At 44.7% G+C, this 17,864-nt stretch overlaps 1 protein-coding gene across 2 annotated transcripts; it reads right to left on the reverse strand.

The window, feature by feature from the left end:
* Positions 1-1,415: 1,415 nt before the first annotated feature.
* On the reverse strand, positions 1,416-17,258 carry LOC146178374 (syntenin-1-like). 2 transcript variants are annotated; one of them, XM_084578206.1, is made up of 8 exons: positions 17,113-17,258; positions 16,339-16,397; positions 14,852-15,058; positions 13,740-13,916; positions 12,452-12,627; positions 10,211-10,352; positions 3,099-3,220; positions 1,416-2,727 (listed from the first exon to the last, which is right to left on the reverse strand). In XM_084578206.1, the coding sequence occupies exons 2-8, from the start codon at positions 16,390-16,392 to the stop codon at positions 2,673-2,675; spliced, it is 933 nt and encodes a 310-aa protein (XP_084434332.1). In that variant the 5' UTR covers positions 16,393-16,397; positions 17,113-17,258; the 3' UTR covers positions 1,416-2,672. The 2 variants fall into 2 exon arrangements, with proteins under 2 accessions (XP_084434332.1, XP_084434331.1); XM_084578205.1 differs by lacking the exon at positions 17,113-17,258 and adding an exon at positions 16,946-17,102.
* Between the last annotated feature and the right edge of the window lie 606 nt (positions 17,259-17,864).

Here is a 17,864-nt window from a genome sequence, read left to right on the forward strand (position 1 = left end):
GTGGAATACCTACCTCAGGGTTGTAATATAAGCGGATAATATTATGCCGACCTCCTCGACAAGCTGAAAGAGGCAATTAAGACGAAACGCTGAACAAAGGAATTCTTTTGTTACATAACAATGCACCTGCGCACATTTCCATAGTTGTGGCTGTCAAACTGAAGGCCCTTGGTTTCCAGTTGGTCCACCATGCCCCCTATTCACCTGACCTGGCTCTTCTGACTACCATCAGTTTCCCAACTTGGAAGAAACATCCGAAGGGTCGTCATTTCGACGACATTGCCGACATCAAATTTGCTGCTAAAAGCTGGTTTGAAGACCCGTCATAATTTTTTTTAAATGGAGTAGAAAAGCTGAAAGAGCAATGCAACAAGTGCATCTGGCTCAGGGGGGAATATGTTGAATATGCACTTTCAAAACTCTGACTACATTCTTTTTGTGCAAAGCTAGAAACTTCTCAGCACCCCCTCGTATATATATATATATATATATATATATATATATATATATATACATACACACACAACACACTGTAGGATTGCGAAAGCTAAGCGATGCTGGTGCACACAGTGCATCCAGTTTGCTCTCATTAACTAAATGTACAGTTATTATTGCCAATGGCATCAGTCATATCACGAATTGCAGTCTCATCATCGCTGCTATCATTACAGTAGACAAGAATTATGAGCTTTTCATAATCCCGGGCGTGGCACAGTTAAAGCGCTTGGCTGGGGGGCCAAGGTATGGCGTTTAGATTCCCGGTGGAGACAGGATTTAATTATTTCATATATTTACGGAGCTGGTTACGAGGGACAACGCCGACGCTGCGAAATGCAACTGGAACGGCGCCAAAGAGCTGCGCTCTAAAAAGGCGCCGTAATCATTTCGACCACCTGGGGGTTTTTAACTGCTGCGCTTCAATGGAGGCGAAACGAAGAGGCGCCAGTGTGCTGTGCGATATCAGTACACATTAAAGATCCCCAGGTGGTCGAAATTATTCCATTGCCCTCCAGGCTCCTCTTTTTCTCCCACTTTCCTCACTTCCCTTACTGCTCGGTTCAGGTGTCCACAGAAACAAGTGTGACAGATACGGTGCCTTTCTCTTCTTGTGAACCAATTATTTTAAAATGTGCTGACATTGCACAGCACACGAATGCCTTTTCCTATAAATGCTGTAGAAAGGCGCAGTATATGTCGCACTTCTCTATGGAACTGCTAAAAGGGCACTATGCCTACCAGACTTTGGCACAGGCTAGCAACTGGGTGCTGTACGAGAGGAATGCATGTGTGCCTATGCATCTCTATAGAAGAAATCAGTTTTTCTCACATGCATATGCAGCAAGCTTTCTTACACCTAATGTGCGACAGCTTCAAGTGTTCTGAAAGAGTAAAAAAAAAAGTGAAGCCAAACAACATTATCAGTCGTATCTTTAGTTAAAAACCATACATTGCACAATGCATTTGATTCGAATGCCATGCGCAGGAACTACATGCAAAGCTCTACTTTCACAGCCATCAAGAGGGAGGCCAATCACAGACAATATTGACTTTGTGATGCCCCGCAACTACTACTTCGGGGGGTAAAACAGAAAAAGGTCTGAATATGCAATATTATAACTAGTACATCAAAAATAAAATGCCGCACAAGTGCTATACATCATGACAGCATCAGAAGCGACAGTAGAAATGTATAATGCCAGCAGTATTAGAACAGCAGCAACTGTGGGAAGGCATGGCTTCTGTTGAGCCACAGTAGCAATAAGGGCGGAATATGTGTGTTCACAACTTGTGTATGCAAATCATTTTACACAATCTCTGCAATTAAAAAGAGGCACAAAAACAAGTGATGTGTAGGGGGGCAATAAATATCACACACCATTTGTCCTCTCAAACATGGATACAGAAAATTGAAATCACAATGAAATGTATATTTGCATATAGTATATTTCACACAAAACATTGGTACTTGTTCATAAGAAATGAAAATATAACGTACACAGCTTCTGCCAGTTGTCAGCTACAGAGAGAAGCTAAGTATCGCACTGTTATCCAACATGGTGACACAGCAGTAGATATACTATATCAAGCAGACTCTCATTTGTGCGCAAAGCAGTTACAGCCAGCAAATGAGCATACTTTGCCGCTAGAGGCAAATGACTCCAAACAAGACAGCTATCTGGCATGCTCATCGTGTTTAAAAAAAGAGGCAATTACCAACAGCTCATGAAAGGGTACAATTGCCACCTCCAGTCATGATTGTTGCGGACATAATGCTGCTAATAAACGATGAAATGGCAGTTCTCTCAGAAAACAGGTGACTGCTCAATGTTAACATACCATCAGGTATGCTCAGCAGCTAGCTTGCTAATGAGAACAGACAAGGGGTATGTGAACGATTCTTTCCTACAGCAAGCCACGGTCCATAGGGCCTCCACCGTGCCAGTTTACTGCATAAAAGCAATAAATGTATATAGTAATGAAACAAACTTTTGGAGAGCGGAGCATAAGAATTGCAGCACCCAATATCAGATGCCAGCCATGACAAAGGGAGTGTTGAGGTAATGACTTATTAAAAGACTTCCAACGCTCTGCTTCCTTATGGCCAGGTGGGGCACATTATACTTGGCGTGACAGAACTGGATTCAGGGTGGATTCGTAGCGTTCCAACCCGTTTAGATGTCTGGGATTGAGTGGTCCATCAGTTTCTTCAGCATGCCTCCAGATGTGCTGCAATCGCAAAGGGAAGCAACAGCATAAGAATTCGGCAGCACTGAATGTTGTGCAAATCGGTACAGAACTTTAATGCTGTCCGAACCAAACCCTTCAGTGTGGGGGATTAGCACACTTGACAAGGAAAGCACTACCTTGCTCTGTGATTGACATAGGAAGGAAAAGTACACTGATCTGGAAAGAGTTATTATGGCCAGAAAAATTCGGCTCAAATGGTTGGTTTGTGGGGTTTAACGTTAAAAAGTGACTTAGGTTATGAACTCAAATGAAAAACACAGATAGTGCCAGATGCTATGGAGGCACAGGCTGTTTTGCTGCAGGCCAGTAGCAGCAATATAAAAATTAGTGGCACTTGATAGTACACATACTGTTTGATCATGTGGTCGTAGACGAAAGACGGCATGACCGTCACTGTTATGACGTTCCCTGCACCCTCAATAATCTTGGTGATGTCGGCATCCTTGACTCCCACCACGTTCTGGCCGTTCACCTGCAAGTGGCAAAATGAAGGAGAAAAAGAACAAACAAAACAAAAGCAGTTACAACAAATTAGCATTAACAAAACAGCATAACAAATGAATAAGAATCAACAAGTATGTATTTGTGAGGTGTTTGAGGGAAGCCTGACACAAATTTTTGAATACAGGCTCTTTGAGAGAAAAAGAGTTCCTTTTCTGAAAAGGGGGGGTGGGGGGCAGAGTAATACAGTAAAACGTCGTTCACATGACTCCCATTATTCGGGCTAGGAGCGTGATCCCAGCTGACGTTCGTGTAAGACAACAGCAGAGGATATGTATGCAGTTCTCATTTCATAGAGAGTTAAAAAAAAAGACAGTTAAAATGAATGCAGTTGATGTAACGCCTTATACTTGTTTGAAGAAAAAAGGTGCTATGCTAACGTGCCCAAACAAAGTGCTGGGCACTTGTAGTGCTGTTATGATTCACGGCGAAAGATTGCGTTGCTTTCAGCCAGCTGCTCCCTCAAAATTTCTATATTGTTTCCGGGTGCACATAACTTTTCTGAAAATCCCAGGTCATCGACACCCTCCTCATTAGTGCTCAAGAGCAACGGCATGCTACTTTGTGCTCAGCAAGCCACTCATTGGTGCTCAGCCCCTCCGTGGTGGTGCAGTGGTTAGGGCGCTCGACTACTGGGCCCAAAGATGCAGGATCGAATCCCGACCGCGGTGGCCGCTTTTTGATGGAGGCGAAAATCAAGGTGCCCGTGTGCTATGCAATGCCAGTGCACGTTAAAGAACCCTAGGTGGTCGAAATTTCCAGAGCCTTCCATTACGGCGTCTCTCATAGCCTGAGTCGCTTTGGGACGTTAGATCCCACAAATAACATCATTGGTGCTCAATGAAAAGGGCACAGCAACGTCCCTGTACGGACCTTTTCAAAAAGCGGATGAAGGGCGCTCCCATACGGAGGCTGGGCTGTGCTTGAAGCACAAAAAAGAATGAGGATCCTCTCCCCCACGCCCACTCCACAGTCCAGTAAAACTGTTTTCCCCAAGAAGTGGCAATACACACTACAAAACCCTCATTAGCTTGAAGCTGTAAAATCCGAGAAAATTTCGAGATAAGCAGAGTTCCGAGTTAAGCAAAATGCCGAAAATTCGGAAGGAAGAACTGGGTAGTGCTTGTCTGCTTCGTGTTGGCCCTCGGCCCGACAAAAGCATCCTTCAGCTGCTGAACGCATCGCATGAACCGTTGGTTGCCACCGCTGCATTCAACTTTGTTGCGAAGAAAGCATAGCAGGTTTCTTCTTTCCGCAGTTGTCGGCACATCTCTAGGTACTTCGTCATCAGCCTAATTATCACCTTCGTTCACTGCCATTTCGACAATATCGGTGTCGGACAGCATTCCGGCAACAGGCTCGCCCGCTACATATAGAGTGTGCTCTTCAAAAGTGATGTCGTCGACTTCGGTATTATTGGTGCAACCAGTACCGCATTTACACGATTGTAAGTCGATGCCCCCAAATCACATGTACCGAAGAAAAAAAAAAGAACATACCGCGGTGGATGCTCTCGACAACGAAAATTTATTGCCTGGCTGTACAACTCGTCTCCACTTCAAATCATGTATGTCGGTGGTATACGTTGCAAGCTTGGCCTATAGCAAACCAACTGTATCTCTTGGAAGCCTCTTTGCTTGGCATTATAACTGAAATCACCTCGCTACCACCGCCACTTCCGTATCAGGGTACTCGTGTGAAACGCAACTTGCTGGTTTCATCCATGATCTTCATTCATCTGTTAATGTTGGTACTCAAGTTGACTCAACATTTCTCGATTTTTCCAAAGCATTTGATAGGGTACCTCACAACCAGTTATTAGCCAAATTAACACTTCTCAATATTCACCCCTTTGTTATTGCATGGGTTAAAGATTTTCTCTGTTCCAGGTTTCAGTTTACCACTGTCAATAACCACAATTATGTAATTGTGGTTATTGACAGTATATCGTTTCCCCTATGTAATACCCTCGAACTGAGGGCCTTTAAGGGTATATTGTATAAATAAATAAATAAATAAATAAATAAATAACTCGTTTAGAAGCTTCGAACTTGCGGCCCACAGTGCAGTTGTTTCTTCGGCATAAATGATAGCCGCCTCCTTGAACGCTGCGCAGAACAAGTGCCGACTGCTTTTTCGACTGGAGAGCTCATGACGAAGAACGTGGCCGGCCATAACATCAAGCGTGAACTCAACGAATGATTGGTGTCTGCTCTTCTATCAACTATCAACACTCCCTGGAAGTGCCACTGTGTCACGTGATAAGATGCGACTGAAGAGCAAAAACGGCGAAGCAAAACGCAAGAACAGGCGCCACAGAGCTGCGCTCTAGAAGCGAGCGCTGCCGCGATTCGAATATCAGCTCTTCCGTAAACTATCGACACTCCCACAGGTGCAGTTTGTGCTGCGCAGTGAAAGTTAAAAAGGAAAAACCTTCCCAAGAAATACGCACAGTAACTGAATGTTGCACTTAGAGCCGTAGAGCAAACAAATTTGTTGCAGCCTCCCTGATATGATTTTTATTTTGCTCTTATTAACAGTGCCACGTTTTGGTTTCGGTTGTAGGTCAACCCCCTCCCCTCACTTTGGACTTTTGAATTTTCAAAAAGGGGTCAACTTACAATCTAGTAAATAGGGTAGCTTTGTGAACTTCATCGCAAAGTTTATCACAGTCACGGAACTCGTTAGTGTCTGGTTCGAGGAATCTTTTGCTGCACGAAAGGTCCGCGTGCGCGATCGCAATCGCCATTGGATGGACTTGTCGCCAGGCTTTGGCGATCAGGTGGACTACACCCAGTAAATCTATTTCATACCTCTCATCACTGTCATAAGAAGACAAAACTCGGTGTAGGAGGCTCTTCCTATACAGTAGAATCTCGATGATACGATTACGGCTGGTACGAATTTCGGGATGATACGAATTTTAAGAATGCTTTGAACGGACTACATTGTATAGAATACGTTAAGATTCGGGGTGATACGAAGAGTTTCTGAACCTGCCGCGGTTGATACGAACGTGCAAACCAGTCGTGCATGCGAGCGGGCCGGCGCGGCTGGCCTCAAGAGAGTAACATAACCGACGCGGCCGCCGCCAACTCCCCCCCCCCCCCCCTCCCCCCGCCGCGAATGATAGGAACGAACGTTGTACAAAGGCACAAAGCCACCGAGCAGCTCAGCGCAAGAGCTCACAGGGGGAGAGGGTACCCACCGCGGCCGCTGCCTCTCCTCTCCAACGCCTCTCACCCCACTAGCCACCCTACTCCCCCCTCCCTTTCGTAGCAAACCGACGAGCACTAGACAAGGACGGCCAAGGCGAAGCACGTGCCCAGTCGAGTACGTCACTCATTCGCTGGCAGCTCATTGGTCTATCGAAAAGTTGTCTCGCCGGCTGTTCCCAGGAGGACTGTGACGCTGGCTGCCGCTACAGTAGTTCTCCGGTTCTCCGTTCGCCGCTTCTTCATACCTTGGCTTCTTTCTGTCGTTCGCTGTGACGTGAACTGCCCAAACGTTAGAAAGACGCAAGCGTTCGCTGCTGCCGAAATGTCGCGGAAGCGTAAAGCCCTTTCTTTTAAGGAAAAGCTTGAAGTGCTGAAGAGGGTCGACGAAAACCCTAAGAAGAAGAGTGTCGACTTAGCAAAAGAGCTAGGGTTGGCACCGTCAACACTCTGCACCATTGTTGGGTAGCGAGATGTCATCTTGAAGAATGTGCAGCACTTCGGTGCGAACGTGAAGCAGGCTAAAACAGCGACCCATGTCAAGCTGGAAGAGGTTCTGCTGACTTGGTTCCGCGAAGTGACAGCGGCCGGCGTCAACGTGGACAGCAAGGTGCTACGTGAAAAAGCCGACACCGTCGCGCTTTCGCTTGGAATTGAAAATTTCCAAGCGTCTGGGGGATGGCTGCACCGATTTAAGGAGCGGCACGGACTTGTCTGCCGGGTCGTCTCAGGTGAAGGCAAGAAAGTGGATCAGTCAGCTGTAGATGAGTGGCTGAACACGCTGCCGGCGCTGATTTCGGAGTACGCGCCACGTGATATATTTAATGCCGACGAGGCTGGCCTCTTTTTCAACCTTCAACTAGAAAGAAGTTTGTGCGTAAAAGGCCAGGCATGCCAGGGCGGCCAGAAAAGCAAGAAGAGAGTAACAGTACTCTTTTGCTGCAACTCGGATGGATCAGAGAAACTCCAGCTTACCGTCATCGGTAAGTCGAAGAAACCGAGGTGTTTCCGATCGGCGGAGCGTTTGCCTGTCTTTTACAAAGGCAACCGAAAGACGTGGATGACTGGAGATTTTTTCCGCGAGTTCTTGACAAGCCTTGATCGGAAAATGGCGTCAAGAAACCGGAAAATTTTGCTTTTCGTGGACCAGTGCTCTGCCCACCCAAAGGAAATGACATTCAATAACGTGAAAGTCAGGTTCCTGCCGGCGAACACTACCAGCCATCTTCAGCCACTGGACGCTGGGATAATTAGAAATGTGAAACATCATTTCAAAGGACTTCTAGTGAGGCGTCTGCTGGCAAAAATTGACCGTAAAGAAGCAAACTTGCGGATCAGTCTCTTAGATGCTTTGCACTTTCTAGCCATGTCGTGGGATAATGTAACTTCAGACACAATCTCGAACTGTTTTAGAAAGTGCGGATTTGCCATCGGACTTGCTGCGGCTTCGGCAGGAGATTGTCAAGAGCCAGACGAAGACCTCACGATTGATGGCTGGGACAATCTGGAAACTGAAGCTTCGGTTCGGGACTTCGTTACCGCGGACGACAATGTCGCGACCTGTGGGCTGAGGTCTATTGAACACTTGGTCAATGAAGCGAATGATTGCGAAAGTGAGCCTGACAGCGATGGTGACGCTGATGACGAGTGTGATCAGCCACCGTCAAAGGCAGATACTCTTCACGCTTTGGACGTTCTGCGCCGCAACGTAAGTGCCAGCAGCGTGAGCGACGAAACCGCGGCACGGTTTTATGCCTTTCAGGCGGAGCTTGTCCGCGACATCAACAGCAGAAAAGTGCAGACAAGCATTACGGACTTTTTCGGCCACAAGTAGTTCGCCATAATAAACTTTGGTTCATTTTCAATTCATTCCCATGTGGATGTTGACTTGTTTTGAATCATACGAATTCGGGATGATACGAATATTTTGCGTGCTCCCTTGCAATTCGTATCATCGAGATTCTACTGTAGAATTTGCAAGTAACCTCAATGAGTCCTTGGTCCATCAACTGGAGCATGGACGTCATATTCGCAGGCAGGAACTCCAGCATAAATGCCTCCAAGTTGTCTATTTTTCCATGGCCGTGGCCGCTGTCCACCATGAACAACGCTTTCCTGCTGTCCTTCGCCATTTCGCGATCAAGAGCACATACTGTCATCCAGTCCGTTTTATGCGAATGCGGTTGTCAGCCAAATTTTGTCCTTATTTCCCACAAAATATGCCTGAAGGCGTAAAAATTTCCTGATTGATACATTATTTTTCATTTGGTACAAACTCAAATCGTTACATCCACTGACGTGCACTTATTTACTTCGTTAAAAATAGACCCAAGTTGTACTGAAAATGGAAAAATGGGAAATGAGAAATTGAACTTTCTTCGTTATGACCGCTATTTCGCTACAAGTGGCTTCGCTATACCCGGGCTAGACTGTACTTAAAAAAAAAAAAAAAAGAATTATGAGAAAATTAGTACTAGCACTTTGGTTTCCACTTTGGTTTTGATTTTGGACTGCACATATTCAGTATACTGTCATAATCTGCCACATTATGTGAATGACTACCAGGCTCACTTAAACCAAGCCATTCGAATGTCCCTGTTTGGCCTAGGGGCAGAATGCTGGATTCTGGACCTAGAGTTCCAGTGAGTTCCGACTTTTCCCACAAAAATGCTGACCAAGTTGGCAGTTCCTGCTAACAGCATCACATCCTGCTTCACATGGATATCGATGTAATCGGTGAATGAGGGCTTCAGTGTATTAAATGCTAATGAAGTACTCAACACTGATGCTGTATTGAGACTCCTGCCACATGAAGAGCTGTTTTCCCACAGAGCTTGGAACCACCCAACAATGACAGACCTTTGTACAACCCTGTTCCTTGTGGGATCGTATACCAGAATGCTCTGGAATAGTGTCTTGTCATTTTGCAAAGTTTGATGAGTGCACTGCCTTCCCAGGAAATCTTATCAAGCGATAAACTTACCACAATGCTATCTGTGTGCAGCATATCAGCATGTTCCTAAGGCTACACTGCTGATGATGACAATGGCCCAGCACTTAATAATAATTAATGTAAGCTGAGCATTATCCAAAACAAAAGTACATTTTAAGTGGCGGCCAGCACGATTATTAAGCTGTGAAAAAGTTTCTCTGGATTCTTTAAGCAGCTCTTGACCACTTTCAGTCATCAGAGGTCAGCAGAAGGGCTGTCAGTCTACAGTGCAGAAATGCGAAAGTCTAAGCATTGCTGGTACACATGGTGCATCACATTTTCTCTCATTATCATTATATCTAATTGCAGCATCATTGCCACCGCTATCACCCTCACGGTTGACAAGGAGAATTATGATGTGGGTTTCACGATCCCGGGCATGGCACAGTTGATTAAAGCGCTCGGCTGGGGATCCAAGGGATGGAGGTTTGATTCCCAATAGCCAGAATTCTTATTTTTCTGACAACGTCAGTTGATTGACAGCTATACTGTGACCGGACGAACGAACGCCGACAGTATGGGCCATTAAAGGCTATCGCCTTAAAATTTGAAAGTTTAGCCTCAAGGACCTCTGTGAAAAATGAGCTCCTTATCAGTCACTTAGCAATACAATGAAGAAAATAGCAGGGTGAAAAATCAATCTGCAGACATGGACCACTACTAGCTCCTTTCACTCAAGGCTTACCACCACGACAATATGCCCTTGGAAGCAGAAGAGCAAGGGCACACGAGCTTAGTCCTGTTATGTGCTTACCTCAAGAAGCTGGTGGTCGACAAGGAGTCCGTTACGTGTTGCCGACGAGTCCTTGACCAACGAGATAATGCGGCCATCACGGAAGGCAAATCCAACATGGCCAGTGCTCGATTTGTGCATCGTCACAGTGCGTTCAAATGGCCTGCAGAGATGAGAAACAGAGAGGGAGGGTGTGTTTGAGAGCCACTCTTGCACAGTTACAAGAGGCCTTTTCCACAAAGGTCACTTGGCAGAAGAAAACACCGCATGGAAGGAAATGAGGTGGATTCAAAGTGTGAATAGAGAGAAAAAAAAAAAAAAAAAAATGTGCAGAAAAGATTAAATAATAAAAGCAAGAAAAAATTTGGGCCCGAACAAAGGGTTCCCGATTTTTATGGTTCTTAAGCACGCCAATAAAGTATTGTGTTTACATGAATACAGTGTAATCCACTTATTACAATACCAGAGATAACAATACATCTCTTATAATGATCACATTCCCGGCCATCACCATGCAAAGGGTGTGGCCATCGCCAATACCCAATTGTGCGCCATGGAAGATGGCGGCGACCAAGACAGTGGCAACAGCTCTTGAGGTGAAACAGCAGGTTCACCACGATTTCAAGCAGGATTTTCTTAAGAAAAAAATATGGGTACTTGCACCTAACAATTTTAACGAATATAAAGACTGAGGATGTCCCAAAGTTCACCCAGTAGCTGATCGGTTTCGTGCATGCAAAAAGCCCGCCGCCAGAACTGCTGTCACACGGGCACGGCTGAACTATTTTAACTCCCTTCAACCACCAAGGTAGTCTATCTCAATGGAGATATGCACCATGTCACATGGCAGTCCTTTAGGAAAGGAAGTTTAAGGAAGTTCCTAGCATAAGGAGTTGCTATCGTCTCCCTGAAGCAGGTAAAGGGCGTAGTACTCCGGTTCACCGTGAGCTTCACTGCAGGTTTAAAAAAAAAATTCACATGCATTCATTTTGCATTTATAACTAACTTTAATACTGTAGCACAACGCAAAGCATAGAAAAAATTAAACGTGCAAATAACTAAGCATGCACGCAAGAATTTTGCAAGTACATTGTGGCCAGCAGAACGGACAAACCCGATATGCTAGTAAAAGTAACAGCGCATTCCTTTCACATGAATGAAAATACATTTATATTTTAAATTCAATTGAAACTGTTGAAAAGAAAACAGCTGAAAATTATTTTACTTTATATGCATACACAAAACGAACAGCGCCTAATGAGACCCCGACGGCGCGTCTGAGAAGCTCGTTCTTAGCCGTGTGACTAAATTTGAGGAATGATTTGTACAATTCTAAGACTGGTCCAAATTAGTAGAGTGAAGGAATATTCTGAACAGCTGGCAAGGCTCGCTTATTACCAAACCATATCCCGTAGGAGCACTCGAGCAGACGACGCTCTGGCGCGTGATCCCTCTGAGCAACGCCACCCGGCGACAAATTGTGGATATATTGTCTAAATAATAACGCATTTAAAAGCCACAGATTCCGTCGATTCTGTGGCGTAATGGATTAACCCCTTCACCGCTTTGTTATATCAACGAATTTCTTAACAAAACTGCTTATTTTTTTAGTGCTGATTTCGGTTATTATGTTGCCATACGTAAAAGACGTTTATGTGGTAGAAAAAAACAAACTTAACAGGTCAGTGCTGCCATCTGTCGAGCAAAATGCCATCTAAGCCACAAATGAGCTTTGCTCGTTCGAAACGCTAAAGGGAAGAACCTATTCAGCGAGGACGAGCTATAGTCGTCCAAAACGGTTTGGGGACGGCTTTGCAAGGACGAGCGCTACTCGTCCGAAACGGTTAAGGGGGGATATACCACCCTCCTCTGCACTGATGCTAGTGAAACATCTGGTCGACTCCTGTGTTGTAATTTTTTTCTGCATTTTTTTGTTCAGTTGCCTTTATCCTTAGTTATTTTCTGCCTTCAGTGGTGTATGTTATCTTTAGGTTGCCTTCATTGACACATTTCAGTAACAATCGGCATGACAATGGTTCCTTCACCGTATTTATTTCTTAAATTCAGTGAGTGCATGTTACCTTTAGGCTGCGTTCAGAGCCATCTTTCAGCAACAATCACTGTTTACAGTGAGTGTATGTTACCTTTAGGTTGCGTTCAGAGAGACCTTTCAGCAACAAACGCCGTTTAGCTCGCTGAGAACGTCGTCTATTCCAGTGCGCCTACGGGATATGGTTTGGAAATATGCGCAAGGCTACTCACCTGTCCCTAACAGCAATGACGATGCGTTCTGAATTGGCCTTGACAATGAGCGTATGCACTTTGTCAACTGAGTAGCCAGCAAGCACTTCATCGTTGATGGTCAGCAGCTGATCCCCAAAGCGCAGGCCAGCCAGGGCAGCGGGACTGTTGGCCTGGACCAGTACCACAAAGATGCCCTGAAAATAGAAGGAGCGTTATAGTGTAGTATAGAACATTTTTCAATTTATTTAGCATACCTATGGCACCACAAAGAACATGCTGTGAAGGGATTATCGATAAAAAAGAAGATGCATGTGCACACAACTGGTAGTTGAGGAACAAACTATGCAGCAACAACAGCAAAGCCAGACAGACAAGAAGGGCGGTACATTTCAATGACAGGAATCTCCTAACTGGCTTCAAAAATTGGTCGAAGTGACCATCTTTACAGGCAGCACATTCAATGCAGGAACTCTGTTTAGGAGAAAATACTAATACTGAAATGTAATCCCAAGAGGTCCCGTCTTTTTAGTATGATTTTTTCTATTAGACTCATAATCAGGCACTTCAAAGAGAAACTCTCTTTTCTACCTCCACATATTGTTTAAAATCTTCATAATGTTCTCTATGGTATTCTAATTTATTTTCATACAGTGAGAATTCTCTACACAATTCTAAAATGCTGAACACCAAGTGCCATTCCTTGCACTTTAGCAATCCTGCCTGCAGATATCTTCATAACATCAGTTCCTTAAATCCAAAAGTCTGCTGATAAAAGGATAAAGAGCGGGAAAAGGGAAAGAATGTCTCAGTGAAAAGTGTCACTACAGCTCTCCCTGCAAGACAGATTTGCCATTTGTGTAGAAACACTTGACTTTCATAATTTCTATACACTTCCCTCAGCATAGCATGCTACATAGCACAAAATAAGCGTTTTTGCCTGTGCAGATTAGCTTTTATAAATTTAAATTCCAAAACAGCAGAAGCAGCATGCAGACCCAGTCATGTGAATTACTAAAGTGAGGCAACAGTACTCAGCATGACATTTTGATCATGATATGCTGTATCAAATGAATCAAATGGCAATCTATAGTAGCAAATATCACATGAAGTCACACATTCACATACTGCTTCAGAAAGTACCAACGTAACTTATGGCACGCTCTTCTCGCTATTACAAACCGGACATATGAGAATAGGTGCTCAAAAACCAAGACTTGCACAAACAATTGCTTCTTCATCATGAACAGAATAAAGAATTACCAGACGTGCCCATCAGAGAACCGTAATGAAAGGCCATTGGGCTCACCTTGTTGATGGCCTGAACACGGAGTCCCACTTTGCCCTTTTGGTCCTTGCAGAGAATGACCTCGCGAATCCCATGGCTCACATGCGCCCTCTTCAGGCCCAGGGAGGAGCCAGAAATTGGTGCAACCATGTTTGAGAGGCTGCTGGTTCCCATATGCTGTGGCACGGCTACCTGGCTCTATGGAAAAGAAGTGAGAAGATGGTTGGTACCATTTCGCAGCATAAATTACACAGAAGCAGTGAGAATGATATAAAAACTACACTACACACAGAAATGGGATGCGACATGTCCCCTGGTGCTGCTCTGCAGAAGGCTGGTGCAATTCTCATGGTTTACAGTTGTACTCTCAAGGCTGTGGCCAACGCACTGCTGGATTATACGCATCCAAACAGCTCACACTTTATTATCGAAGGTTGAAACAAATCAATGGCAATGACACAGCGTAAAAGTTCAAACAGCTTTTGCATGTGCTCATATAAGGATTCAGGCTAATCATCTGAAACTAACTGTGCACCTCTGTACGAAGATCGGCAAAGGTGCATATCACGTACAAACAAAAGCAGGGCAATGACTGCAGAGTCTCCACACTTGGACAGTATCATAACCATTATCATCCTGATAAAAGAAACAATGCAAAGACTCCACAAATGTTAGTAATAATAACTGAATGAACAACTTTTCAAGCTTGAAGCACTGCTGGGTGATAACCACAGAAGCCGTATTCTAGTGTCCTCACTAAAATGGTCGGAAAGCACACATGCACATGCATTGAAAATATTCCTGCATAATTTGTGACAACACTGAAACTAGTCACAGCAGGATGAATACTGTTCATACTGGGGAGCCCAAATAAGTTTTCAGCACATAAAGAAGCAAAACTTATGCACTGATACCTATGGATAAGAAAGCCTGCACCTCAGTGAGGAATTTTTACACACCACAGCAGAGCAAGTGACTCAAAGGCAGGCAGCAACTGACTGTCCCCAATTAATTTCAACCATCTAGAATTCTTCAGCATTCCCTAAAGTCTCTGCACACTAAGGTTTTTGTTTTGTCTCAATGAAAAGTGACCACTACAACTGTGATAAAACTAAGTCATTCCATGCACCTACCTGTGAGACCGTTGCCAGAGCAGTCAACTCAGGTGGAAGATCCCTCGACAAGGAAAGCCCCATGTAGTCATCAAGAACCGGATAGAGGGCCTCAAACTTGTCGGAGGCAGCCGGAGCTGACGGGTACAGTCCATATGGGAGAGGAGCAGGTGCGGATGGGCCAATGGCAGCTGTTGGAACAGATGACTCCAGGGGCTTCGTCTGTGCCTACGAGTACACAACAGAGAAAGAATGCCCAAACACATTTGAGACTCAAACTCTGGCAACGAATACATTCAAACAGTGTGTAGAACCGACTGGACATGTCATATATTACTGGTTCAGCTGTGCTTGTTACTTCAAAGAAAGAAATAAACAACAATACCACTCAAGGGCATCAAGAAAATAAAGGATGGTCACAAAAGAAAGGGCATCAAAGACCTGTGCTCCCCTCCACCCCAGTGAGGAACAGGAGACCTCGTTTCAAAAAGTGGCACTCTCCAAAAAACTCAAAATGTTGCCACCTGTTTAGGTAAATGAGGAGTGATGTAAGATTTCAACTGTTCAAACAGTAAGCAATACCGATGATATAATACCAGCTTCACACCATCTTTGCTCAAAGTCTTTTTCAGACTGTGTGAGACTTTATCATTTTTAGCAATGTTATCATTTAGTGTGCGCGCAGCCTGACAAAGACTGTGAGCAAAGCTGGTGTGAAGCTGGTTTTTGCTGCCAAGAAAAAGAGCAGGGCTGTGCAGAAGTAAATCAAGAGACTAGAAAGGCCCGTAGAAAAATCATCGCAAGCAATTTGTGAACTGTTGTTGCGGTGTCATAAGATCCCACTGCAATGCAGCCGGTACTACATCGAGGAGACGGGACACTGTGTCAATGAGCGATTGTGCGAACATGTGAAATAGAAAATCAGTCACGCTAGAATAATAGTCACTCATTTAGCTGACAGCGAAAACTGTGAGGCATTCCTGAATAAAACAACAATCATCGCCAAGTATATAGAGATCAGACCTCACACTTGTATCAGAAGCATTTCACTTTCACAAATTTGCTGACGTGTGCCAGCGAAACATTGGTGGCTTTATTCCCACTGGAGCTGACATTTCTTAGTCGATAACTGTTTTTTTTCATAGCCCAAAGTATGTTTGTCGCGTTCATAATTGCGCTGCCAAATGTGTCTTTTTCTGTGTTTTGCTCGCATCTTTTCGCAATAAACCATTTGGTTGGTAGTCAGCGCATGTGTTTGATCCTTTCCTGTTGTCCTGTTGTAAGCGCTGTTTCCGTCATTCCTTTTAAACACACGCATATATAATATGATCTGATCTTAATTTGCATAATTCTTGCCTGGGACTGTCATGCGCCGCGAAGCAGATAGAGACAGACCCAGTGACTTTACTCATAGTAACAGCTTCAACACAACCTGTGGACTTTGGCCAAAGTCACTTGATTAACAGCAGCTAACAAAAATTTAAAAAAAAATAAAAAAGTAAACTCACCTGGATCATGTGGTCTACTTTCATATCCTCTAGCGTAGGATACAGGCTCGACATCTTGACTGTGCCAGAGGAGAACAAGTATCGATCAAGTTAGAACTGCGACAAGCAATGCCAACTCAGCAATCTTATCGGCACCCTTCACGTCGGCTCGACTTCGGAACCGCTTTTGTTCGATAACGCGGCCCGGGTTTTACATACTTGCATCATAGGCAAGGACGAAGATGCGTGGTCAGTACTGTAAAAGTAAAATTAAGAAATTGCTACTAAGGTCTTTTTTTTTACAGCAGATTCAAAACCAAGGCCACTAGTTTCGCTACGCTTCTGAAAAACCTGATAAGCAATCCTCAAGTGCAGGTGTAGCAGCTGACATTGTTATGCATTCAAGGAAATGACACCCTAAAAGTGATGCTGTAGAGCTACAGCAAGACGAGACAGGTCAAGGCCATTCAAACATGTAAACATGAAAAGGGGGTGGATCGCCTCATAGCGGGAGCTGTAACGTAAACATGTTTAACTTGACGAGCACAATACATTGCAGGACACAGCTGGAAACATGGTCTCCAAATTACACGCACAAAGGCTTAGAAATAACAGGAACGCAGCATACCTTGCTTCAAATTAATCAAATTTTGACGGTTAGCAGACTTCAACAGCAGACACGAGAACACTAACCAACTGTCTCCGAAACTCTAGCAGTTCTGTGGTCACGCGGCAGACGGAATCGTCCTTCGTCACCGGATCCAAACGAACGTCAGAAGTGAAATGCACACTTACCTCAGTGTAGTGACGGTTCCCGATGCAACAACCAACGCTTCCCGTTTTTGTTTTTCCGATTAGTGACTCACAGCAGCGGTGAGGATTCGCTTATCGCGCAGCCCAACGTCTTTTGTCACGTGGCCGACGGCGCAGCCGTAGCGTCAAAAGAATGACGTCAGATTATAAACACCGCCATGGTTTTGCAAATGAGCCTAAACTGGCCTAAATGAAATATAAGTTCGGTTAATTGCTTCAAGCAACACAGCAAAAAAAAAAAAAAAAAAAAAAAAACAACTCGCCTGAACCAGATGAACTGAAATTGAAATCTTTTGGCGCGCATTTTGGAGTGCTTGAAGTCTACCAGACAGTCCAAGCTTCTAGCTTCTCGACTGCAAACGGCTCGCACTCCCGTGGACTAAAAATCCCGCCCTAAGATGGCGACGAATTGCCCATTCAACTTGAATGCTCCTCCTCAGCGCCTAAACAATTAAAAAAAAAAAAAAGAAAGTGTATAAAAGCCCCCAAAACGCTGCTTCTCTCATCGCGTGGCTGTGGTCATGTCACGTCCTCCACCCCCCTCTCGTTATCGGACAGAGAAAAGCTGGCGGTAGTAAAAAGCCAGCTAAATAAATCTAGGCATTGGCTGGGTAGTGGTGGTGGTGAGCTCTTTTATTGCGCCCAAAAACAGGGAGCCAGTCAAAGGACCGGTTGCGCTGGCTTAGAGGAGGTCTGCGGGGATCCCTTGGGATGTAGTGGCCTCCACCGCGCGC

Source organism: Amblyomma maculatum, chromosome 9, assembly GCF_055883805.1.
Source record: "Amblyomma maculatum isolate TAMU_Amacu chromosome 9, ASM5588380v1, whole genome shotgun sequence".
NCBI classification, from domain to species: domain Eukaryota; kingdom Metazoa; phylum Arthropoda; class Arachnida; order Ixodida; family Ixodidae; genus Amblyomma; species Amblyomma maculatum.

What these genes read in the sequence shown, in the direction of transcription:
- LOC146178374 (XM_084578206.1), bottom strand. Translation starts at nt 16,392, where the DNA reads ATGTCGAGCCTGTATCCTACGCTAGAGGATATGAAAGTAGACCACATG. An exon ending in GTCATTGCTGTTAGGGACAG is followed by an intron (nt 10,353 to 12,451) that starts GTGAGTAGCCTT and finishes TCATCTCTGCAG; the next exon opens with GCCATTTGAACGCACTGTGA. An exon ending in TCGACCACCAGCTTCTTGAG is followed by an intron (nt 3,221 to 10,210) that starts GTAAGCACATAA and finishes TGCCACTTGCAG; the next exon opens with GTGAACGGCCAGAACGTGGT.